This window comes from Lampetra planeri, chromosome 4 (assembly GCF_965212315.1).
Source record: "Lampetra planeri chromosome 4, kcLamPlan1.2.h2, whole genome shotgun sequence".
In the NCBI taxonomy this organism is placed as follows: Eukaryota; Metazoa; Chordata; class Hyperoartia; order Petromyzontiformes; family Petromyzontidae; genus Lampetra; species Lampetra planeri.
Window position 1 is genome coordinate 19,144,593 of NC_136110.1, and position 25,396 is coordinate 19,169,988.

The 25,396-nt window shown below is 50.1% G+C and overlaps 1 protein-coding gene across 2 annotated transcripts; it reads left to right on the forward strand.

The window, feature by feature from the left end:
* On the forward strand, nucleotides 1-24,708 carry LOC144717772 (uncharacterized). Of its 2 annotated transcripts, XM_078593406.1 has the most exons (7): nucleotides 1-374; nucleotides 4,088-4,397; nucleotides 5,656-5,988; nucleotides 13,285-13,626; nucleotides 14,458-14,796; nucleotides 17,832-18,121; nucleotides 21,987-24,708. In XM_078593406.1, exons 1-7 carry the CDS (start codon nucleotides 312-314, stop codon nucleotides 22,287-22,289), a joined length of 1,980 nt encoding a protein of 659 aa, XP_078449532.1. In that variant the 5' UTR covers nucleotides 1-311; the 3' UTR covers nucleotides 22,290-24,708. The 2 variants fall into 2 exon arrangements, with proteins under 2 accessions (XP_078449532.1, XP_078449533.1); XM_078593407.1 differs by lacking the exon at nucleotides 13,285-13,626.
* The last annotated feature ends 688 nt before the right edge of the window (nucleotides 24,709-25,396 follow it).

The following is a 25,396-nucleotide window of genomic DNA, read 5'->3' on the forward strand; positions in this document are numbered from 1 at the left end:
TTAACTTTAGACTTCTATATATATACACACGCGCGCATGGGCAGTGTGCGAGCAAGTTGCGATCACCGCCCGTGAGTGATGTGAATGCAGTTTGCGTGGCTCAGAAGTCAGACGTACTGTGGTGAGGTGAACAAGCCTCCGCGCCGAGTGTCAGAGCAGCGGCGGCACCGGTAGTAGTGAGAGCAGCAGTGGTAAGCGCAGCAGCAGCAGCATCATCATCAGCAGCAGCATCATCAGCAGCATCATCATCAGCATCAGCAGCAGCATCATCAGCAGCATCAGCAGCATCATCAGCAGCTTCACAGCGAGCGATGGCGTCAATTCATCTGGTTACTGTGCTGGCAACAGCTTTCTTCGCTCTGCATGGTCCGCTGGTGAGACCACGCGCGTGTGTGTGTGTACCCGGTGCGGTGTATAACGCATCGCCGCTGCGGAGACAAAGGCGGCCGGGCGTGATACTGTTCACCCACCCGCTCGTGTGCCGTGCCAGCTTTCATAGGTGCCCGCTAACAGAACTCGCCCCAACAGTCTGATGAAGGCTACACGAGGGATTTTGTCTCTGCGGGAGTGTGAGTGTGGATGGGGTGCCTCTCGCTGCCAGGGACACGAGTCCAATGTGTCGGGTTCTGTGTGCTGTGTGTGTAGGGTTGTTTGTGTCGTGTGTGCGAGGTTAGAGCACGATCAAGGACGGCTAAGCATCAGACTCATCACGACTGAAATCATCGTGCAATCATTGTTGGAAATAGGAATTGACATCAATTACACGTCACCACTACTAATCCACTATGCTCACTATCATCATCACCACCACCATCAACACTACAATCACTATCATCATCATTGCCATCATCAAGCACAACGCTCATTCATCATGGATTTGGTCAAATATGCCAATGCATGAACCTCTTGAAAAATTGTCTTGAGACATAGGAATGGTTTCATGGAATAATTAAGGACAATTATCATCACCATCATCGCGATGGCTATCATCAGCACGACCATCATAATCATAATCAGCGTCACAGTCATAAACTTATGCTGATGATCTACATCAACAGTATCATCAACACCATCATCATCGTCATCATCCCTCAGAGGTGGGTAAATCGAGCACTACCACCTGGCGAGATCGCACGACGAGGTGCATGGAAGCCAAGGGCGCGTGTTGTGCTTAAAGACGGAGCGACCGCTCTCTCTCCACAGGAATGCGTCATCTAATATCGCCAGCGAGGCGCCACACACAGAGCCCAGATCGCGCCCTGTGTCTGCTCTGGCCCGAGCCATCTGTGCGGGGGCGGCGGATGGGCGGTTGCGCAACACTGCGGCAATTACGTAACCAGCGGTGGCTCGCCGATGAATACCAAGAACACGAAACCGGGCGTCGTTAATGGGCGGCGTTGCGTAATGCCGTCCCGTGAAGGAGCCCTGTCTCTCGCGCGCGCGCGTGTCGGGTTCACAGACCGCGGGCGGTTGACGAGGAGAGCGCCGTGCGCGTGACCCCCCTGCCGCCCGTGCAGCACGGGAACGCGCAAGCAGGCGTCGATTAGAGGATGAGAAGGCGGTGGGTGGTTCACGTGAACCCCGTCCTGGTGCGTTGCAAGGTATTGTGCGTCGTGCTCTGCGGGGCCCCACGCACAAGAGGCAATGTGTGCTTGTGATGTGTCTCAGCAGGGTCTGAATTGCATCGCAAGGCTCAATAAAGAATTCGACTGTTACTATCTGTATAGCAGTATCAAATATATGAACGACTACTAGTAGTCGCTATGTTGTTAGCGACGGGTTCTGTAAATGTTGCTCATGCAATGCCCATTAAGAGGGTGGGATCCAACTGAGATCCATTGTGGTTTTGTATCCGAAAACCAAAATTATATCCGGATAGAAACTTGCTATTTATCCAGCCTGGTTGATCTGCGGTTGTCATATTAAAATTATTGTCCTTCCCACGGAAATGTTGAATGTCCAGCAGTGACTCCAGACCTCCAGCAAACATTCGCACTGCGCCATGTGCTCATATGAGCCAGGAGACTCGGATTTATTTTTCTCTCTCTCTCGTGTTGATTATTATTGTTCCGACTTGCGGGCAGTCTCATATGCGTGGCTCGCGTGCGCCCCCCATAACTTGCGGGGCTGTATCCCCAGCTCGAAGCTGTGCGTGACCCGACCGCTTGTGCCAACGATGCACGGCAGCCGTAACGGGGAATCGAGCCGTCGATTTCCGTGCAAAACTGGCTCAGTAACCCCCCTCCGCCGCTTAATTAATTTCAGTTGCCAACAAACATAAACCCGAGCGTGGAATGCGGGGAATGTGGCAGCTCCCTCCCCGCCACCTCGTGCACTCTCGTTAACTCGTCTACTGCCCTCCACCCTCCGCTCGCCGCCTTGGCAGGGCCATGCTCGTGTAAGCAGAGGGTGTGAATTCAATCGCGCATCTTGCTTGGCGCGTGGCCCAGATGTTCTCGGCTCAGCAGGACAGGCCAGACGGGGGCAGTGAGCGGGGCAGGGACGAGGATACGATGAGTGAGGGGGTCTCACCCTCGAGTTTTCCTCACCGCGCTGTCAGACTGCACGCAAGTCGAGGGTTCGGGTCATGCAAACCTCGTCAGATCGTTCGATCACGCCCTGACTGCGATGTATCATCCCCACTGTGCTCATCCACCACCAGACTGCAGGTCACAACAACAACACGCTCACCAACCCACTCACTCGCAAACTCGCCCATTCACTCACCCGCTCAACCATCAGTGTACACTGCAGGTCACCCCATTTCTCTTCCTGCTTCTTCCCTCGCACCGCTCCACTTTGGACTTCCCTCTCCTCCCATCACGATGATCGTCATCGTCGTCTATTTTCCCAAGTTCTTGTAATATGCAACAATACAGGACTGTATTGACATGCGTTTCGTGTATTCCCGTGGTCCTGTCTTCGGCTGATAATTCCGACTCTAGAGCAGCGCGGCAACGTTCTACAAGATATCGAGAGAAACATGAAGCCACAGCTGGTAACTCGTTTAGCGTACAACTAAGTATGACCCATATCGAACAGGGGGGGGGGGCCTTGCCGACGTAAATCTGGCGCTTCACCAGTGATGCTTCAAGCGAGGCTGGCTCTTCTGCTGATGATGAGACCCTGAATGGCGAAACCGGTCCACAGTTGGTCTTGTTGTTGAACCCACGCTGTGGAAATAATGCACCCCTCAGATAGAAGGACGAGTGGCTGATGAGATATGGAAAACATATTTTTTTCCTATATATATGTTTAATGTCCAGGGAACCAGGCGAAATGTGTTCTTATTTTATACTCGCCTTTTGCCCGGCCAAGGACGGGGTGTATTGCAGTAAATCTGAAACTTGCAAGCGAAAAGCAGAGCGCGACGTGATATTCATTGCCTTAATGCGCGTGCAAGGTTGTAATCCCTTGTTCATCATGACATCCTTTTTACTTTGATGCCTCAACAGCGTTATGGAGATCGCGTGACGTGAGGGTTGTAAGTTGACGCCGAGGAGGGGGGAGGAGGCGTGAGGATGCGCCTCGGCCCCCCATGTGGAGTGACGTCAGCCGCTGATTATTATGATTGGGGGGGGGTGTCCATTTGGAGGACGTTACCTTAAAATTATTATTAATGAGGGGGGCTGGTCGACGTGGAGTGACGTCACGAGCGTTAAGGACAGACATTCCTGGGTGATTAGAGTCGGTGTATTCTCCAAATCTTGATGGCTGTGTTGAGTTAGTCGTGATGCAGCGCTAGTGATGGATTGGCTCTGTCCGTGCAAAGACAAATATCCCCTGTGTAGCCTTAACAGACTGTTGGGGCAAGTGCTGCTAGCGAGCACCTATAAAGGCCTGCACGGCACACGAGGGGGTGGGTGGCCAACACCACGCCCAGCCGCCTTTGTCTCCCTAGTGGCGATGTTTACACATCGCACCAGGTCCTCATTTGAGGCTGAGTCGACCTAGGGGAGGCCCAGGACCAGTTCAGATAAGCGTCACTGATGTTGGCCGTGAGCGCGAATCGAACCCGGGTCGCCAGGTTCGTAGCGCAGCGCGCTAACCGCTGCACCATCGCTCTGCCCGTGCACCACCGCTTCAGCCGCAGCTTCTGGAGGCGGAGGCGCGGCAGGCGCGGCAGGCGGATTGCCCCTCCCCGTGCCGGTGCCCCGCGGGCGTCGCCCCCTCGCGGTGCCCTGGGGGCGCGGCTCCAGTGCGCGACGCGTGCGGCTGCTGCGAGGTGTGCCCGAGGCTGCGCGGGCAACCGTGTGGCGAGGGCGTCGCGTGCGACCAGCGAGCCGGCCTCGTGTGTCGCTACCGCCAGCAGCAGCACCACCAGCAGCAGCACCACCACCAGCAGCAGCAGCATCGGCACGAGTCCGGTAGAAGGGGTGGCATGGGCGTGTGCGTAGGTGAGCGAGGTCGCGTCCGCCCAGTGCGCTAACAGCTGCACCACCGCTCCTCATTTTCTCGAACGCCTGAACAAAAGCAAATTTTTTTTTTATTCAAGTACAGAGAGTGAGACGTTAAGTAATGGGTGTGGAATGTAGCGGTGATGGTGGCCCATGGGTTGGGTGCACGAAGCAAACATTATTGTGGGTGCTCTTTAGCCCCCACCGCTCCCCCATCTACCCCCCAACCCCTCCACCCACGCAACTACTTAAGTTTGTTTGACGCGTAGGCCAGTTAGTAATGTTTGTCACGTAAACAGAACATGCCAATTCGTTACTAGCACAGCACACCGTCGTGTTGGAGAACACATCCACAACATTTACAATCTGAGTTCGACGTTTCGCCAATAATAACGACAAGCATCAGCACGCAACAGCCAGATTTGTAGAGAAATTCTGCTATTTCGTTCCTTAGAGGGATAGATGTTATGACGTCACTTGTGAGCCATTCACGTGCGAAGGCGGGGGGGGGGGGACAATAGATACACATTGCAAATTAATTTCATTCTCTAATCCCTAGCAATGCCCATCGGCTTAAATTGTCCATTGACTAACATTACCCATCATAGGCATGCATTGCCAATAGACTAACATTGCCCATAGGCCTACATCGCTCATAGACTAACATTGTCCAAAATCGGCTAACATTGCCCATAGACAAATATTTTCTATCGACGAGCATTGCCCATAGACTAAAATTGCCCAAGGAATATCATTGCACATTGAATAACACTGCCCATAGACTAACATTCCCCATAGGCTTACACTGCCCATAGGCTAACATTACTCGTAGACTAACATTGCCCATAGATTAACATTGTCAATCATAGAATTGCATTGCCCATGGACTAACATTCCCATAGACTTAACTTACCAATAGGTTAACATCGCCCATCAGCTTAAATTCCCCGTAGACTAACTTTGTCCATCAAAGGCTTACATTGCCCATAGACTAACATCGCCAATAGACTAACATTGCCCATAGGCTTACATTTCCCATAGACTAACATTGTTCATCATAGGCTCACGTTTCCCGTAGAATAGCATTGCCCCTAAACTAACATTGCCCATATACTAACATTGCCCATAGGGTAACAAGTTTCGCCGTTTCTCCTCCATAGGAGGATCGCAGACTACAGTGGTTACAACTGCAATGATCCACGGTTGCTAACGTTGCATTAATCGGCGCCTCCCTATTTCCCTCCCCTGGTCATCCCAGGTCGCCATGATTCTGGCACAGCCGTGGTGGCACCGCCGCTGCCACAGCCACCACCGCCTGTGGGGTCGTGCGAATTCCGCGGGGTGCTGTATCGCGATGGTGAGAGGTTTCTCGTGGACTGCAAGGAGTACTGCTCGTGCCGTGCCGGCAGCCTGGCCTGCGTGCCCGCCTGCCCCCAGTCCGAGATGCGGTCCTCGCCCAGCTGCCCCGAGCCGCGGCGCGTGCCGCCCCCTCCGGGAAAGTGCTGCCACGAGTGGGTGTGCGGGCAGCCAGAGGCGGCGGGCCCCGGCAATCGGACCAGGGAGGTGCTCGGACGGCACGACACGATGGCCGGTACGGGTGAGAAGGCAAAGGTCAGGGTCAGGCCACGGTCTAGCCATAGGGCAGCAGTCTGGGCAAATGCCTGGTGGGCCACTCAATTCTGAGGGACTATGGAGTGAGTCTTTGAGGGGAAATTGCAAATATAATCGGAGTTTAAAAATTACTTTTTTTAATTTAAATATTGTATTACCTCATGCAAACGCTTCATTGCTTGTTCATCTCCCACCACTACCCCATCTACCCCCCCCCCCCCACAAAAAAAGAAAACACAGTCGACAAGTATCTCAAACTCCACCTTACGAATGTTGCCCGCTGCTGTCCTGCATGCGGAAACGCTGTAGTTCAATTCGTGCACGTGACGATCATTTCCAATAGGCTTACATTGCACATAGGCTTACATTGCCCAAAGATTAACATTTTCCATAGGCTTATTGCCCTTAAACTAGCATTGCCCATAGACTAAAATTTCCCAAAGACGAGCATTGCCCATTGTCCAACATTGGCTATAGGCTTAAATTCCCGCAAAACTAGCAGTTCCATAGACTAGCATTACCCATAGACTAACATTGCCAATAGTCTAACATTTTACAGAGGCTTACATTGCCCATAGAATAACATTGCCCATAGACTGAAATTGCCAAAAGACTAACATTGCCCATATACTAAAATTGCCCATCAACTCGCATTGCCCATAGACTAACATTTCCCATCGACTAACATTGCCCATAGACTCGATGCCAATGTCGAGGTCTGCTGGCCATGACAAGAGTGCTCCAGCAGAGAGAGAGTTCGTGAAGGTTCGCCGTTCCTCCTCCGTTGAAGGAGCTTAGACCACAGTGGTTTCTCTGCGATGGTCCACTGTTTGGATTGCTAACGTTGCAGTAATCGGCGCCTCCCTCCCTCCTTTTTTTATAATCAGAAGAAACAAAAAAATGCTCGGTTATTCGGCAATTTGCTTCGTTCATCATGTCGATGTTTTCGTTTGCTTTTGTGCCCCTTATTTAATCAAAGATATCACACGGTTTTCCCGTGTAACATAAATCCCATTTTGCGCACAAACAAGAAAAAGCATCCTCAAAAATCCATTACCAGATCCCCTGCATTAGTAACATTACACAAAGCACCCTCGGTAGTCCAACTTGTGTAAACGGATGCGACACCCCCCGTTAACTGAGTGTACCGAAATTCCAGCCAAATTCTGGCAGAAACCAGGGCCTTGAAGATGCGACAGTGGCTGGAAAAGCCGCTTCCTTCAATTGCGCATTTTCTGGCCCCATAGAGAGCCAGTTTGGCATTGTTCATGATGAAGTTCACCAACCCTTCTATATCTTTGGTGCCCTCATTCCCCCTATATCCAAAAATAAAATTTTGAATAGGATATTTCGTAGCAGCTTATCGAGTGTAGGGAGCTCTAGTACCTTTGTTTTCTGGTAGCTGCACTCAATTTTTGAGTGGACGGAAACACTGGTCCTCATCCATCTCCTAAATCTCTCACGTTTGGCTCCTAGTGCCACACCCCGGTAAACCGCTTCAGCTGGCGGGCTAAACGACGTGAGGGGGTGATGTCAACACTGCATCACTGGGCGAATGAACTCCCACGACGGAGTCACCGGCCAGGGTGGAAGGGACTCGTTAGGACCCAACGGCCAAGTGTTCGGGACTAAGGCGCGCCACTTCGTTACTGTGGACTGCGGCTGTGGCCTACCAGCTATGGTTTCAAATAGCAGGGAAGGTGGATCTCTTCAGCCTTGGAAGGCCGTCTACCTAGGAGAAGGAAACTCTGATGTAAAACCTACGGCCCGAGGACCTCGCTGTCACCGTCCCAGCTTGCTAGGCCATGGCAGACGAACCCCGGGTTTAAAGGGTGGGGTCAGTTCTGTGCACACTGCACTCCACTTGAAAGCTCCTTTGCGCAGGCAAGAAGGAAATCTTCACGTCTACCCCCCCCCCCCCCCCCGGTCTCACTAAGTCCTGTAGCGATGGGAAAGGGGCGAACTCGGCAGGAGTAAGATGACACTGGCAGCCGCAGTCTCAATCCTGCATGCAGGCGGCTCAGGCGCAAGTGGTCGTCTGATGATGACCTGGAAACGACATCATCACCCGGCAGCACCCTGAGCGACCAAGCAGCCTTTTCTAGGGACAGCACTGCTTGCTCCACACGGAGAGGGGCCTAGAAAAGGTGGCCTAAACAAAGCTCGTCTCCTCTTCCCTTAGTTGGCTTACCGCGGTCAACGGGCATCTTCATATGCGGTCGAATTACATCAAAGAATCGACGGCGCATCCCACTCGCCTTAAAAGGTGGGAAAGGACTCAAACTCGCATGCTGGAACATCAGAACCATGCTAGGCTCAGCTGACAGCACTCGACCTGAGCGACGATCTGCTTTAATTGCACACGAACTCGCTCGGCTGGATGTTGACATCGCCGCCCTCAGCGAAATCCGCTTTTCAGAGGAAGGCAGTCTGAGGGAGCATGGCGCAGGTTACACTCTCTACTGGTCAGGTAAACCAGCGACAGAGAGACGCCGTTCAGGTGTCGGCTTCATGATCAGGGACTCTATCGCTACCAAGCTTGCAAGCCTGCCAACTGGTCACTCTGACCGCATCATCTCAATGCGTCTACCACTTCGTGACCAACAACACGCAACGCTGCTCAGTGTGTACGCTCCAACTCTCCAGGCAGATCCCGCTGATAAAGACAAGTTTTACTCCGACCTACGCAGCCTTCTGCAGGATATCCCAGCTGACGACAAGATTGTCATCCTTGGCGACTTCAACGCCAGAGTGGGCAGAGACTCGGAAACCTGGAGAGGCGTACTTGGAAGGCACGGCGTGGGCAGCTGCAACGACAATGGACGCTTGTTATTTGAACTCTGTGCGGAACAGCAGCTTTCCATTACCAACACCATCTTCCAGCAGAAAGACAGTCTGAAAACAACCTGGATGCACCCTCGGTCAAAACATTGGCATCTCATAGACTACATCCTTGTGCGCCAGCGTGACCTAAAATATGTCTTTCACACCAGGGTAATGCCCAGCGCCGAGTGTCACACAGACCACCGTCTTGTCCGCTGCAAACTCAGCTTTCACTTTAAACCCAGACCAAGGAACGGTGGCGCCCCGACGAAGAAGCTCAAAGTCTGCAGCCGTTCAGTCTGCCGCGGTCAAAGCAGCTTTCCAGAAAAGCCTACGATCTAGGCTAGAGGAACCGAGCTGCCTAGGAGACTCGCCTCCGATTCCTGAAGTGCTGTGGGACCGCATCAAAACTGTTGTTCTGCAAACATCTGAAGATACCCTCGGATTCTCCACGAAGAAAAACAGAGATTGGTTCGATGAGAACAACTTAGAAGTCCAGGAGCTGCTGTCAAAGAAGAGATCAGCACACCAGGCCCACCTGGCCCGACCATCCTGCCCGCACAAAAAAGCAGCCTTCTGCCTGGAATGCAGCACCATCCAGCGCAAGCTTCGAGAGATTCAGAACGAGTGGTGGACCAACCTCGCAGTAAAAACTCAGGTTTGCACTGATACTGGCGACGGATTCTACGAAGCTCTAAAATCGGTATATGGCCCCTCGTACCAAATCCTGAGCCCCCTGCGGAGTGCAGACGGGAAAGAACTGCTCACCGAAAAGGACTCAATCCTGAACCGCTGGTTTGAGCACTTCTACACGCTCTTCAATGCTAACCGCTCAGTCCAAGAACCAGCGATTGACCGCATCCCACAACAACCAGTGAAAACCGAACTGGATGTGGCACCAACATTACAAGAGACTGAGGAAGCCATTAAACAGCTGAAGAGTGGTAAAGCTGCAGGAGTTGATGGCATCCCTCCTGAAGTATGGAAGAACGGAGGCCCAGCACTGCACACCAAACTCCATGAATTTTTCGTCTGCTGTTGGGAGCAGGGTGAACTCCCTCAAGATCTCAAAGATGCAGTCATCATCACCCTGTACAAGAACAAAGGGGAGAAATCAGACTGTTCCAATTATCGTGGCATAACACTTCTGTCCATCGCCGGCAAAATCCTCGCAAGAGTACTGCTGAATAGACTGGTACCCGCAATAGCTGAAGATCACCTCCCAGAGACCCAGTGTGGCTTTAGAGCCAACCGGTGAACCACAGACATGGTGTTTGTCCTGAGGCAGATTCAGGAAAAGTGCCGGGAGCAAAACAAAGCGCTGTACGTCACCTTTGTGGACCTGACAAAAGCGTTTGACACCGTGAGCAGGCAGGGACTTTGGAAAAGCCTGGAAAAGCTAGGCTGCCAACCGAAGTTCCTCACCATGATCGTCCAGCTTCATGAAGACCAGCTTGGACAAGTCAGACATAGCAACAATCTCTCGCAGCCCTTCCCTATTGCAAATGGCGTGAAACAGGGCTGTGTTCTTGCTCCCACGCTCTTCACCATTTTGTTCAGCATGATGCTCCAGCAGGCCACAGAGGACCTCGACGACGCTGATGGCGTATACATCCGTTTTCGTCTCGACGGGAGAGTGTTCAACCTGAGGCGTTTGCAGGCCCACACAAAGACCATGGAGCAACTGATCAGGGAGCTGCTATTTGCTGACGATGCCGCCCTCCTTGCTCACACAGAGGCAGCTATGCAGCGAATTACGTCCTGTTTCGCGAAAACAGCTCAGATCTTCGGCCTTGAAGTCAGCCTGAAGAAGACTGATGTTCTTCATCAGTCCGCACCCCATGAGGAGCACCATCCACCAAGCATCTTCATTGAACAAACAGAACTGAAAGCTGTCCACCAGTTCATCTACTTGGGGTGCGTGATCTCGTCTGACGCCAAGATCGACAACGAAGTCGACAACAGGCTGGCCAAGGCAAACAGTGCATTTGGCAGACTATAAAAACGTGTCTGGAACAACAGCAACCTTAAAAGAGCCTCAAAGGTCAACGTCTACAAAGCAGTTGTGCTGACCACTCTCCTGTATGGCGCTGAGTCCTGGGTCACGTACCGTCGTCACCTGAGTCTCCTCGAGCGTTTCCATCAGCGCTGCCTCCACACAATCTTCAATATTCACTGGAGTGACTTCGTCGCCAACACTGAAGTCCTCAAGTCAGCGAAGGTCATCAGCATCGAGGCCATGTTCCTCAAGACACAGCTTCATTGGGCAGGGCACATCGCCAGGATGGAGAACCACCGCTTACCTAAGATTGTGCTGTATGGGGAAGTGTCCTCTGGCCATCGCGACATAGGGGCACCACGAAAGCGATACAAAGACTCCCTGAAGAAGTCCCTCACTGCTTGCTGCATCGATCACCGCCAGTGGGCAACACAAGCAGCTGATCGCAACTCCTGGCGGCACACAGTCCACCAGGCCACCTCCTTCTTCGAAGATACCCGCAGGGCCCGTATGGAAGACAAAGGGAGGAGGAGGAAGAACCATGATCCCTCAGCACCCATCCCAGATCAGACCTATACTTGCAGCCGTTGTGGCAGGACCTGCTTGTCCCGTATAGGCCTCGTCAGCCACCAGCGTGCCTGCAGAAGACGTGGATGTCCTTCCTAGATCTTCGTTCGTGAAGCCAAGCCATGAATCGAGTGAGTCTAGGCTTTTGCAGGGTATGTATTGATGTGCCACTGTTTCGAGCTCACCACAGAATACGCATTCTGGATTTTGTCTTGGTTCCAGCACGGGGTTTTTTCCCTATGCGTGTCCCACCTCTACGAGCATCTGGGAATGGCGAAGACCCTGTCTTTGCCACCAGTGCTCTCCGTATATCCCCCAGGCATGGGTGCGATGTCCAACTTCAACTCTGGGAGATCTTTTAAAGGACCGACTTCATGCCCACTTGACTCTGGAGATAACGAAGCTGAATCATCTACAAAATGTATCTTCAGTTGGAGCGGGGTCTACTGCCATCCCGCGTGAGCTCTGTGGTGAGGGCTTTCTCCTTAGTCATCTGTTGGGTGTTTTTCTTTATCAACCTTTTTCACAGTCCCCTCGTTGTTGGGTTGGGCATTTGCTGTCTTCGGGACGTTTTTTTAACATGCCCCTCTGCTTTGCATAGGTTGCATTTTAATACGTCCCTACAGTAAAACAGCCTATGGGCCCTACCTCAGTTTATTAACGTAAAGGGGCCCTCCCCCAGCTGCCCATTGGGCACCAGCATGTAGACCTGCCTTCTGAAAGACAAGACATGCCTCAAGGTGGGATTGTTTGCAGCCCAAAGGCACATGCTGTACATATGAGGTCAGTGTACCCAACTTAGCCAGGTTGTCTCATATTTCTTCATCAGAAATGTAGGGGGGGACGTTGAATATGATTACGCATACCGACGGCGATGACAGTGGCTCCAAGGTGAGGTGCCAATTGTCAACAGTCAGCCCCTTCCCCATGGCGGTATTTGCCATTTTCTTGGACCCCATGAAGAAAATCGCCTTTCCGCTCAACTTGGAGGCGTACTTTATTGAGCCTGCAGGCACGACGGCGGCCAGCGCTTCGACGTAGATGTTGATCGGGACATTGGTGGAAGTCGGGCAGTGTATCCACACTCGCGAGAAGGCACCTTGCAGGCCCCGGAGACTTGGCTTGCGTAGGCATGGTAGCTACACATACGTTGTTACTGATCAGGTGGACATTTTCACGTGTGTGGGATATGTCACACACAACTACTAAATCAAATATCTGTTTTCAAAAGCCAGGAAAATAAAGAAATAAGCATTATTCTATAAAGATGGTCTATGTTGTTTTGACCAACTTCTCTTAATACCGTTAAATCTATTCACAGAAAGCTCCCCTGGCGAGAGGGTAACATAATTGATAGTCCTCAGTAGCTTACAAAAAGAGAAGAAAACAGAAAATGTAGAAAAAGGAGCATGCCAAAAAAATTATAATAACGTGAACACACTCACAGTACTAAATAAAAGGGGTTTAAATGGGATGCACGGATGTGTTCATGTGGAACCACACCAAACAAAATATAAAATATCACGAAACTTAATTAATAGTTTGAAGGAAAAAAAAACTCAAAATCGAAAAAAAATATATAAAAACGTGTAATTATGAAATCAACTATAAAATTAAACTGGGGATTGTGCAGAGAACAAAGCCACCATTGCACCGCAGAGCCACGCCCTGAACAGTGAAACAAACCAGAAAAGAACAAAGAAAAATACAAAAACGTTGACTAAATGAGCAAACAAATGATCACAATGTGTATAAAGCAAAACACGTACTGTTGATGAAAAGAAAATAAAAAAAAAATGTGAAAAAAATAACGTTTTTAGAGATAAGGCCAGGAGCTCTGCGTGAACACGTCGCTCTCACGCTCCCTCCCTCCCCTGCTCATCCCAGTTCGCCGTGCCTCAGGCACTGCCATGTTGGTGGCGCCGCCGCGGCCACAGCCACCGTCACCACCTCTGGCGCGGTCGTGCGAATTCGGCGGGGTGCTGTACCGCGACGGCGAGAAATTTCGCGTGAGCTGCGTGCTGCACTGCTCGTGCCGCGCCGGCAGCCTGGCCTGCGTGCCCGCCTGCCCCCAGTCCGTGCTGTTGCCCTCGCCCAGCTGCCCCGAGCCGCGGCGCGTGCCGCCCCCGCCTGGGGAGTGCTGTGAGAAGTGGGTGTGCGGGCAGCCAGAGGAGGCGGGCGCCGGCATTCGGGCCAGGGAGGTGCTCGGAGGGCACATCGCGATGACCGGTACGGGTGACAAGGCTAAAGCACTCACGGTCAGGCCCGCGTCTAGCCATAGGGCAACAGTCCGGGCAAATGCCCAGTGAGTCGCTCCATTCTGATGGCCGGTGCAGCGGGTGTGGGTGGTGAAGTTGCAAATATTGTCAGAGTGTAAGCTTCTTTGCATATTTGCTTATTTAGCTCCCACCACTCCCCCATCTACTCCCACCCCCCTAAAAAAACCCAACAAACTACATTACAGTCTACAAGTAACTCAAACTCAACTTTACGAATGTTTCCTCCTGCTGTCCTGCGTGCGGAAACGTTGTAGTTCTATTCGTGCACATTATTAACACTGTCCATCGGGTTACATTGCCCATAGACTAGCTTTGCACCGTAGACTATCACTGCCCAAAGACTAACATTGTGCATAGGCTTACATTACCCATAGACAAACATTACCCATAGACGAACATTACCCATCGGCATACATTGCCCATAGGTTTACATTGCCCATAGACGAAAATAGCCCATAGGCTTACAATGCCCATATACTAACATTGTCTATAAGCTTACACTGCCCATAGGCTAAGATTGCTGACAGACTAGCACTGCCAATTATAGGCTTACATTACCCATAGACTAACATGTTGCCCATAGACTAACATTTTCCATCTGGCCACGATGAGAGAGCCTTAGTAGAGAGAGAGAGAGTTCGTGAAATTTCGCCGTTCCTCCTCCATTGGAGGAGCACAGACCACATTGGTTAGACTGCTATGGTCCACGGTTTGGTTTGCTAACGTTGCAACAATCGGCGCATCCCTTCCCCTACCTCTCTCCCTCTGCTGGCTGTTGTAGGTCGCCGTGTCTCTGGCACTGCCATGGTGGCGCCGCGGCCCCCACAACCACCGCCACCACCTTCCGCGCGGTCGTGCGAATTCGGCGGAGTGCTGTACCGCGACGGCGAGAGGTTCCACATGGGCTGCGAGCAGTACTGCTCGTGCCGTGCCGGCAGCCTGGCCTGCGTGCCCACCTGCCCCCACTCCGAGATGCTGCCCTCGCCCAGCTGCCCCGAGCCGCGGCGCGTGCCGCCCCCGCCGGGAAAGTGCTGCCACGAGTGGGTGTGCGGGCAGCCAGAGGCGGCGGGCGCCGGCAAGCGGACCAGGGAGGTGCTCGGAGGGCACGACGCGATGGCCGGTACGGGTGACAAGGCAACGCTCACGGTCAGGCTGCCGACTAGCCATAGGTCAGCAGTCCGGGCAAATGCCCGGTGGGCCACTCCATGTATTAACATATTGTATTACCTCTCACCTGTACGCTTAATTGCATATTTACGCTCTCAGTGGGCATTGATTCCCATAGTCTGCGGCCCCAAAGATTCCAAATACACCAGCCACTGTCGCATCTTCAAGCAATTTGAGCTGTGTTTACAAATCACTGGTCACGATTATCCCTGGGGCCATATGCAGGGCAGACGGCCACATAGGCTCCCCACTTTCGTGTCACGTTCTATGCAGTACTTCTAAGTTGCTTATCCAAATCCCACCATGGAGTTGCGAATATCCTCCACATGCACTCGTAGTCACAGGCAGAGTATTACTTTCCAGATGCGTTCATTAATAATTACCACATGTTTGTATGCATCCAATCAAATTCCTTAACCACCATACTTTCTTCAAATTATCAGGCATTCCAATTATGTATTTCTAAGGTAACAGCGCTATTCTGGTATCATAGGTTGTGTGTCATGACCTCTGTGGATTGGCTGCTGCTGTCCTCACCTCTGTTCCGAAGTGATTAAAATGGTTGAAGCCACCTTCTCTGACATGGCAATTATGAGCCCCCTGAGCACCGTGAGTCACCCGGCCTACCGAAACCACGGTCACTTCAAAGCAGACGTTACATTGGTGCCCTGGCCGGGATATGGCCACCGACTCTGCTTGGAGCCAGCGAAGTTGCAAGTGCTCTGACCACTGGGCCACAAGCGTCGATGTCGACCTTTACCAGTCGCTCATTAAGGAGCCGCAGGGCAGATGTTTATGTTGTGAAGGATAAATATCACAATGTACGTGTTTAAAGCCAATTAGACTACGACCTTTCCAATGAGCCCCCCCTCCATCCCCAATGCGCAGTGCGCATGTAAATAACGCCACGCACACACCGCCTGTGCGATATTTCACCGTGAATTGCGGGGTTGTTTACGCTCAGCCGTTGGAGAGAAAAAAAATCGCCGAACTGCTCAACGTCAAATTCCTGACACATTATTGCGATGTGGAATACACGAGCAGGTGAAGGAGCTGCAGCAGTGGCGCAATGGTTCACACACTGCGCTATGAACCCATGGACCCGAGTTTGTTTCCAGGCCACTGCCAACATAAAGTGGCGAATGATATCCGAACCGGGTCTAGTCTTGCCCTTCATCAAACCGCACTAACGAGTGAAGTGTGGTCAAACAAGTCCAATATAGTGACACGGTGTGGGGAGGCCCTCGTGCAGCAGTAGATTGAGAATGGCTAAAATTAAAATGCAAGAACTCGACTACTAATCAGAAAGCTGAGCGTTAACATTCTGGCCGCTTGCCAACTTACACCATCATCCCATGTATGCCTCCTCGCTCAATAAAAAGCGCACTACATTTTTGGTAAAAATTCCACATTCATAGGGAGTGGGACAGTTTTAAAATGCAAACTTATGTTGAATTCACAGTGGTTACAAATTTTAGTGACCCTGGTGGGATGATGATGGGCTGAACCAATCACCGACCGAGATATGAACTCTGACCGCAGTTTCTCACCTGAGCGATTCGAGTCCAGGCAAAGGCCAAGGTGCACCAGAACTCATCTACACAACCGAGCCTGAGCCACAGGTGGAAATTCCACATTCCTATGGTCGGGATAAATGTGTAGTCCCTATTTACAAAATGGGGAAGTCTAAAGATTCTGACACGAATAGGGTAGCGTACCAGTACACTCAAACTCAGTATCACCATCATTAACTACGTCCAATCAATCCACTGCTGGATGGAGGCCGCCCCGAGCCGTCGCCACCTCTCACGATCCTTGCGATGTAACGATACAGCCAGCACCTGCTGCGCGCGAGCTGGTGCTCAAACTCACGCGTGTCAAAATGTCACCCCAAATACGTTCGTGACGGCAGCGGGTTTAACCACCGGCAGCCGCTTTGCTGTGCTGCCCTCTGCTGATTATGCTGCGTAATCACGCAGCACTCCAGCCAGTACGACAAAAGCCTCTGGGTTTCGCCACGATTATGGATCAAGATAAACTTTTCGGATAAGTCAATAGTGGTTGTTCTATGGATAGACTACACCCCGCCATGGGAATGTGTAATTTGTTACCAGTGGCTCAGGGCTGTAAACGGGAGATATGAGCACCAATGCCTCAATGCTCATTCGTGCAAGGAATCACTCTGAATTGCTTTTATTATCTATCGCTTCATTATAATTGGCAATTCCACGTGAGTCAGATTCACAAATCACCAGGCGTGTGTGGTACGTAACATCTTAATTTGTACTCGAAGAGGAAAGATTTCTGAACATAGAAAGGCAGAGTGAGATTGAGTGCATGGTCAGGAGTTTTGGAAATCTTGCTCTAGCCCATCAGGAACATGGTTCACCAATTCCCCTCTAATATAAGTCGAATGTGCATAGGATATCCATGCACTTGTGTCTCAAGATGCTGCACAGTAACATGAACAGCCATGCTCAATCAACTTCTGGATGGAGGCCTCCTCCACCCAGTCACAAACCCTGACAGTCTTATGACGCCACCATCTGCCTCGCCTTCGTCGCTCCATCTCCACGCCGTGGTTGACAAGATGTTATCTCCCTCTCCTGGTATGAAGAAGGGCGTGGGTTCTATTCCGACCCTGACGGCTGCAGTATACAGTACTTGGAGTTTGCATGTTTTCCCCGTGGTCATGTTGATTTTTCTCAGGGTCCTCCTTCGGTTTTTTTCTCCACATTTAGAATCAACGTGCATTTGGAGTATTTGGCTGCGAAATCTTTCCACGTGATACGCCACTTTATTGAACTATCATTTGCGGCCAGGTCGCATCTGAAAAAGAGCTACATAGCTTAGCGGGCTCCACCTGGTAAATACAAATATCTTAGTTTCAGTTTCCACGCCGGTCTTCACTGCGGTTACACAATCTGCAGAATGCCATCCTCAAGCTGCTCCCTTCTCCCTGTGAAACGTCTCGCCCCCCCACCCCAGCGTTTCGCCAGGAGGACACGATGATGGTGGTGGTGGCGCCACCGGGGGGGTCGTCATCATCCGGCTCCGAGGCTGCTGCTGATGGGGAACCAGCCGGGGGAGCGGCTGCAGCCGGGCCCCCTTTCACGTGCGAGATAGGCTACTCGAGCGAGTGGAGCGCCTGCTCGCGGAGCTGCGGGGCGGGCATCTCCACGCGCGTCTCCACCGAGAACCCGCGCTGCCGCATGGAGCGGCAGTCGCGCGCGTGCGTCGTACGGCCCTGCGACCTGCCCGTTCCTCCGCCGAGAAAGGTGACAGCCACCGTCGCAGCGCTTCTCCCTCCTCCGCCGTGTGGCGACAAGTTGATCAGCGGCGGGTACATGTGTGTGTATGATGAACTTCTTTCGCGCCGTACGTAGCCAACCATGCTCATCGGAGATGCGGGAGGGAAGGGGAACACACTAAACACAAAAGGAGCGATTCTCTGTCCGCGTGGAGCCACTTGCACGGCTTCAACAGTCTCTTCGTGTTGAATTATCTTAAATGTTGGCAGCGAACGATCAACGTGGGCAGCTGGTGTTACTGTATGGTCCACAACTTTCAGATTGATTCTCGCCAGCCAGGTCTGTCTGGGTCGGCTGCCCACAAAATATTTCCTCGCCCAGCACACCACATCAAGTATACCTCATCTGGCTATGGCGGTTGCTACTTTTCACGTGCCTACTCTAGTCTACCAATAAGTTGTGAGAAACCCTGCCGTGATGTGGCAACCACCCCACGATCAACACCACCACTGCAATGGTACTCAGATGGGATGGTTATTAAAATCGTGACGTGGTTCTGGTTTATATCTGGACAGGTGGAAGCTCTATATACAGTACTGTATATCAATCAGCCAATTAACTTTACCCATAGCCAGGTGGAAGCCCATTAAGACAAAAGTGCCTTTGCAAATGAGACCTGGGGTACATAAGCACAAATAAAAAAAACACCTTTAGTGCACGAATGAAATAACTTCATAAATGTAAACAAATATCATTCACAAAGACAGAAAAATTACAGTGCACGTTATTTTTTTCTCCACAAAATACACGATATATGTGTACAGTCCTTTTGGAACACCTTTACTAATCAGTACCATTTCATATTAATTCATTGGTTTATCTATAAATATGTATATATAATAATTGGTTCATGTATGCAGTATATGTATATAGTTTTTTTGCAGGTTCACCACAAGTACGTTTGGTTAATTCAGACTTGATTCCTTGCACAAGGTTTCTATTTGGTGTTTGAACAGCTTAACACCTATTTATTGCGAGAAAGGTTAAAACTTATTCTTATTTTTTCATACTTTGATACTGGCAAAAAGGTCCCATAGGGTCATTCAAACTCTGCCAGGCACGAGAGATTCTACACGCACCACGAGGCGGGTGACGTTCAATAAATCGAGTGTTAGAGATTTGCCGAATCACTGATGCGGAGGTGAATGAAGCCATTCCCCTCCGGCTTCCACGCTGCTGTAGACCCATACCTAAACCATACGGTTTCCCCATCTTCTTGTATAGGGAATTTAGTTTTCAGGTCTCTACGGCGGAGAGCCGTTTCAATACGAGAAAAATGTCTATTTGTGTTTCTCCCTTGTGATGGGACTTTGTAGGAGATTTTATGCGGGGCACAGGGTGACCAATAATGTCTGAATTGGTCTGTAATAAGGCAGGCACTGATAAGGATTTGGTAGGTATGGTAGACCTCGCGTGCCAGGACGGAGGAGCGAGGTCGTGCAGCAAATGGCGCTGCGAGTCCGTGAAATATCGCGGCCTCTCAAATTGGCGGCGGGTTCCGAGAGAACGTTGGGGAGTGGAGGCTGAATCTGATTCTGCCTCGCGTGGAGGGAACTTCCTTCGGGTACCCTGCACTGCTTATCATCATCAACCCCAACGATTTGCAATTAATTCCCCCCTTTACGTTTTGTTTGATGGACTTTCCAGCCGAGGGCTCTAAATGGCCACGTCGAGCGTGAGTGCCATGCCAAGAGCACTGATTCGATCTAACACAGTACGTGCAGTACTAGGCTCTCACATGTGGTCAGTTCGGTGGTCTCGGCCTGGTCACTGATGGGGCACGGAGAGTTTTGTATTTGAGTTTTTCATACGTACTTTGTTAAATACATGAGATTCACATTTGTGGTGCAAGTCATCTTTGCCTTGCACAGAAGAGCGCCACCTCGTGACCTGAGCAGCATTTCGATGGCATCCTCCTCCAGGGTCGGTCCCCGATTGGCCACGAGGCTCTGTGACGCGATAGGCGCCACGTTGGGACGCTTACCTTCATCCATCTCTGGAAATGACTCAAAAGCGCAGCACGGCTGGGATGTTAACATGCAACACCTCTCGAAACTAAATAAAGACTCGACACACGATTTAAATTGTTGACCCTGAATACCGAGGTTTATCCAATCGTGGCTGGTTTCGATCATTACGTGCCTATGAGCCAGCAAATACACAACAACAAATACACAGAAACTCTACAGCGTGGAGGGTCCGAGTCCCCCATGGATGCTCTGGAGTTGCCCCGGCTGTGGCTGGCGCTCGTTGTTGTTGCTTGCTCCAGCGCTGTGCTGCGGTGTTGCTCTCTCTTTGTCTCTCTTCCTCTCTCTCTCTCACGTTTCCCAACACTGATCCTATGCCCTTTCTACCGTGGCATCCGTATTTTAAAGACTAGAATGTCGGCGGCTTACGGCCGTCTTAATCTAGCTCCTGTGGAGGGCTTCTCGGTGCTTTGCGCCTAGCCCGTCGCCCCCATTGATGTCCTCTTCACCCCCACAATGTGTGCAGATACTACTGACTATTGTATGTAGGGTGTATAGGTATATACAAACAAATTGGGGAGGTCGACAATTGTAAACCTGTTGGATCAACTTTTTACCTCCACATCTGGGCGGGGGGGGGCACTTTCTATAACGTTTTCATTCAGGCCTTCTGGAAGGCTCTTATAATTTAGTTGACGGACAAACGCACAAATGGAACGCCATGGTTTATAACAGATACCGTATACATTAAAAACTGTTAAGGGTATCATGGGACCTCCTTTGCCAGTACCAAAATATGAGAATAAGTTTTTCTACTTTAATCTGGCAACAAAACCGGTGTTAAGTTGTTAAAATACCAAACTGAAACCTTTTACAAGAAATCATGGCTGCATTAACCACAATACTTGTTTCGATTTAAAGCTTTCGTGACTGCAAGGATTCATATTCTTGGTTCTTTCGGTTAAGTCACGTAGAAGGAAAATACTAAAATAATAAAAATAAACATAATAAAATACAATTCTCACGACGTTTCGGCCACAACGCAAGCAGCCGTCCTCAGGTGACAGACCTGTTCTTCACCTGAGGATGGCTGCTTGCGTTGTGGCCGAAACGTCATGAGAATTGTATTTTATTCTGTTTATTTTTATTATTTTATTATTTCCCTTCTATGTGACTTTACCGAAAGAACCAAGAACACAATACTTGTGGTCAAAATGCAAACAAAAAACATACTCTGATAATATATGCATTGTCTTTTAAACTGATTGGTCCAAACCAGAGACAGCTTTCTTTTGAGCCTCGTCTCAAACGGTGTTAGGCCAGATGACGCCAGTTAAGGGTATGTATATACAATTAGAACTTTTATCATTTATATCAGGGGTGCCACGGTGATGTGATGTTGTCTTCCTTGACTGGTATAGAGGAGGTCAGGAGTTTTCGTGTCTATTTCCCCGTGGTCACGTGGATGTTTTTTCTCCGGGTCCTCCGGGTTTTCCCTCCACATTCTGCAACGTGCGTTTAGATTATTTTCATTATTTTGCTGCTATAAATATATACATAATAAGCCACTGTGTTGAGCTATCATTTGTGGCCAAGTCGCTTCTGAAAAATAACTTAATAGCCCAGTGGGCTTTACCTGGTAAGATAAAAAAAATTGTTGGGTTATTATTTGAATACTTCTTCAAGTGATGTGCTTACCTTTCCAATATACGTTGCACTCCTATTGTGTTTGTGTATTGTTTGTTGTTGTAACATTCCGACCCGTCCCTACTAAACATCTGTAAGAAAGAGCTTAAAAGCCCATCGGATTCCTCCTCCGGTCAAAATAAATATTCAGATTTTTTTTCACCCCTTCCCCCGAACAGCCGGGCAAGCGCTGCACTCGCACGTTCCGCGCACCGTCGCCGGTGCGTCTGCGGGACCCAGCGGGGCCCGGCGGGGCCGCGTGCACCTCGCTGCGCCGCTACCGCCCGCGCTACTGCGGCGGCTGCTCCGATGGCCGCTGCTGCACCCCGCACCGCACGCTGACACGCGCAGTGCGCATGCGGTGCGCGGGCGACCGCGTGGCCCTCAGGGACGTCATGGTGGTGCGCACATGCGCCTGCCACCGACACTGCCCCGACGACGACGGTGACGACGACGCGGGCAACGATGGTAACGAGGTGTGATGGTCATCACGGTGGTGGTGCTGGTGGTGGTCATCGTTATCGTGGTGGTTAGTGATGATGATGACACCATTGTGATTGACAAAGGTGATGGTGATGAAGACACAATTAAGCCAGTGATGATCACACGATTATCATGGTGACATTGATAAAGAATCAGATGACAAATGGGACCATGATGATGACGCAAGTATTTACTCATGATGGCGATGATAAAATCACGATGACACCTGACAGTGGCACTATGCTGATGACCACCACCACGCCATTGCATTGAAACACACCACTACACCGTGATGATCGACGACAAATTACACAGTCATTATAACAATAATACAATGATGATGATGATGATAACACCACGATAATACCATCTTAATGATTATGAATATGATAACATGGTAATGACACGATGGTAAAATGACTATGGTGATGATACCACGATGTTGATAGTGACGATGATCATAATGATGGTAGTGAATATCACACGTTACAGACAATATTTACTCCACAATAAAAACTCACAGACACCACTTGCATCACGTTAACACCATAGTGGCATTAACACCATGATTACAACACCACCTAAACTGCCTCACCCACCACTGTCACCACGACACCATACCTACACCACCACTAAGTGACACCACAACTACACAACCACCAGTGCACCTACACAACCACCACCACACCTACACCACCACACAACCACCACCAGTGAGACGACACATACACAACCACGACCACACCTACACAACCACCACCACCGTGACACCACACCTACACAACTACCACCACACCAACACAACCACCACCACACCTACACAACCACCACTCTGACACCACACCTACACAACCACGACCACACCTACACAACCACTACAGTGACTTCACACCTACCCCACCTCCACTACCATCGGTGATACCACCACGACATCTACACAACCACCACCAGAGTGACACGACACCTACCCCACCTCCACTACCACCGGTGATACCACCACTACCACCACCACCACAGTGACACGACACCTACCCAAACTTCACGACCACCAGTGACACCACCACTACATCTACACAACCACCACAGTGACACCACGACTACTGCACCAATTTTGCAACGTCCTCGATGACATTTTCGACCTTTTTTTTTAACGAAATGTTGTATAGGCTTTGTATCAATAATTATGTGACTGATCCAACTCAATGTAACCATACACGGTAGTTGGTATGTACTTAGACCTAACGATAGAGCTCTCCGTAGCCGCATTCCACTATACACGGCTGAGATTTAATGTTTGCACTTAACTAGAGAAGAAGTCTGACATCTCCGATGCTTTATCATCTGAGTTCCTCTCTCTCTCTCTGCAACTTTCCCTTCTCCCGCAATAGTAACTGCTACCCCAATGTAAATACACATTTTGTATATAAAGACCTGATACTAATTTATGTAACTACCCCATTTCTATTCCTGTGTATAGATTGTGTGAAGTATTCTTTTTTTACATATAAACGCTTTGCAGTTACATGGTGCACTTTTGTCTCTGGCAGTTATATTATCATTCATAGTTCACCTCGTCCCTTGAGATAGAATATCTCGTTTGCAAGGGTGTCAAGGCATTTAGCAAACACATATTTAACATGAGAACCTACATCAACATAAACAGTGTTTATTTGTAGGGGTATTTTTCTAAATAATTATAGGATTAAGGTAGGCCCAAGGGCTTCCACCCTGCCCTCTTGCCTAGATGTCCCCGCTAAAAGCCGACGGAATGTAGGCAAGGAAGTGTGGCCAGCTCAGGCTTTTGAATCGAAAACAACTGAGGAGTTGCAAAACAAGAGCACTGTAATGTGACATAAAAAAACATTCACAAAATAAACAATGCCGTGCGTGTGTGCGTACAGCAACTACATTCCAACTAACGTGCAGCCCTTCCTCAATCCACGAGTGGATGAAGGCCTCCGCTATATCATATCAGTTGTGGAAAGATTTGGCCACTGGTTCAAATAGCAAACGCTTCACTGATTTCAGCCGTGACTACGAATCAAAAGTCGATCCCTCTATAAAATTAAATTTTTATTGTACAAAAAATCTCCGCAGGCATTTGCTTTATTCGTTTTTTTAAGGCTGCATGTTATTTTTGCCTCCAAAAGGTATCACTGACGATGATGTTAAATCCCACCGTGACTTTGCTCTAGCCTGGCGCAGGCAGAGAGCAGCTGATGCGAACGCCTGCTCTCACGTCTGCAGGCATATCACAAACTGCGTGCACTCGTTCATAATTCACGCGCACACGGCAATCCTGCACCATTCACGCACATTCCTCTCTTAACTTCATCTTAAAGACGTGTTTTTTTGTTCGTTGTTGTTGCTTCGTAAACAAACATTGAAAAATAAAACCCAAGATATTTTACAAACGTACCGCTCGATCGTTTCGGTGTTTGTGAGTAAACGCGTTGAGACGTTTCACTGGGCTGTTTATAGATTCGTACCATCAACCATTGGTCGTCGCTTAAAGGTTCCACAGATGCTCATCTAAACAATTCTGAGCCCAGCATCATCTTCCAACCCTGGCACGAACCCCACTGGTCACAATCAAAGGCTTATGACGTTGGCGTTTGCGTCATTGCCCAACGTGATTTGTGGATTTGCGCAGAGGCCATGAATCCATCGGGTCGTGGAGGGCTTCTGAAAAGACGGCGGAGCATAGCCGAGGGAAAAGAGTGGGAAAGAGTACAGTCGATCATCGGTTATCCGGTTGCTTTCCAACATAATCCGGCGGTCCCGGGCCAATCCGGCGAAACCGGCAACGTCGCTCCAAAGGCCGTGAACCTAGTCCGGTGATCGACACCATGTGCATGACACAAAACGAGTAGCTATGCTTGATTTCAGTGTCAAATATTATGAACTGTACATTATACACTACATACATACAACTTAAACGATGAAAATACTGCACGTATATATGTTTTTCATGATTGATAGCTACGGTAATAAAAACTAAATATTTAACAGTGCGATCCGGCGAAAAGTGCGTTGTGTAATTCGGCGTTCGCTGGAGCACCGCTCTAAAGGCTGCATCTGTCTGGTGATCGTCAAACACGTTGTA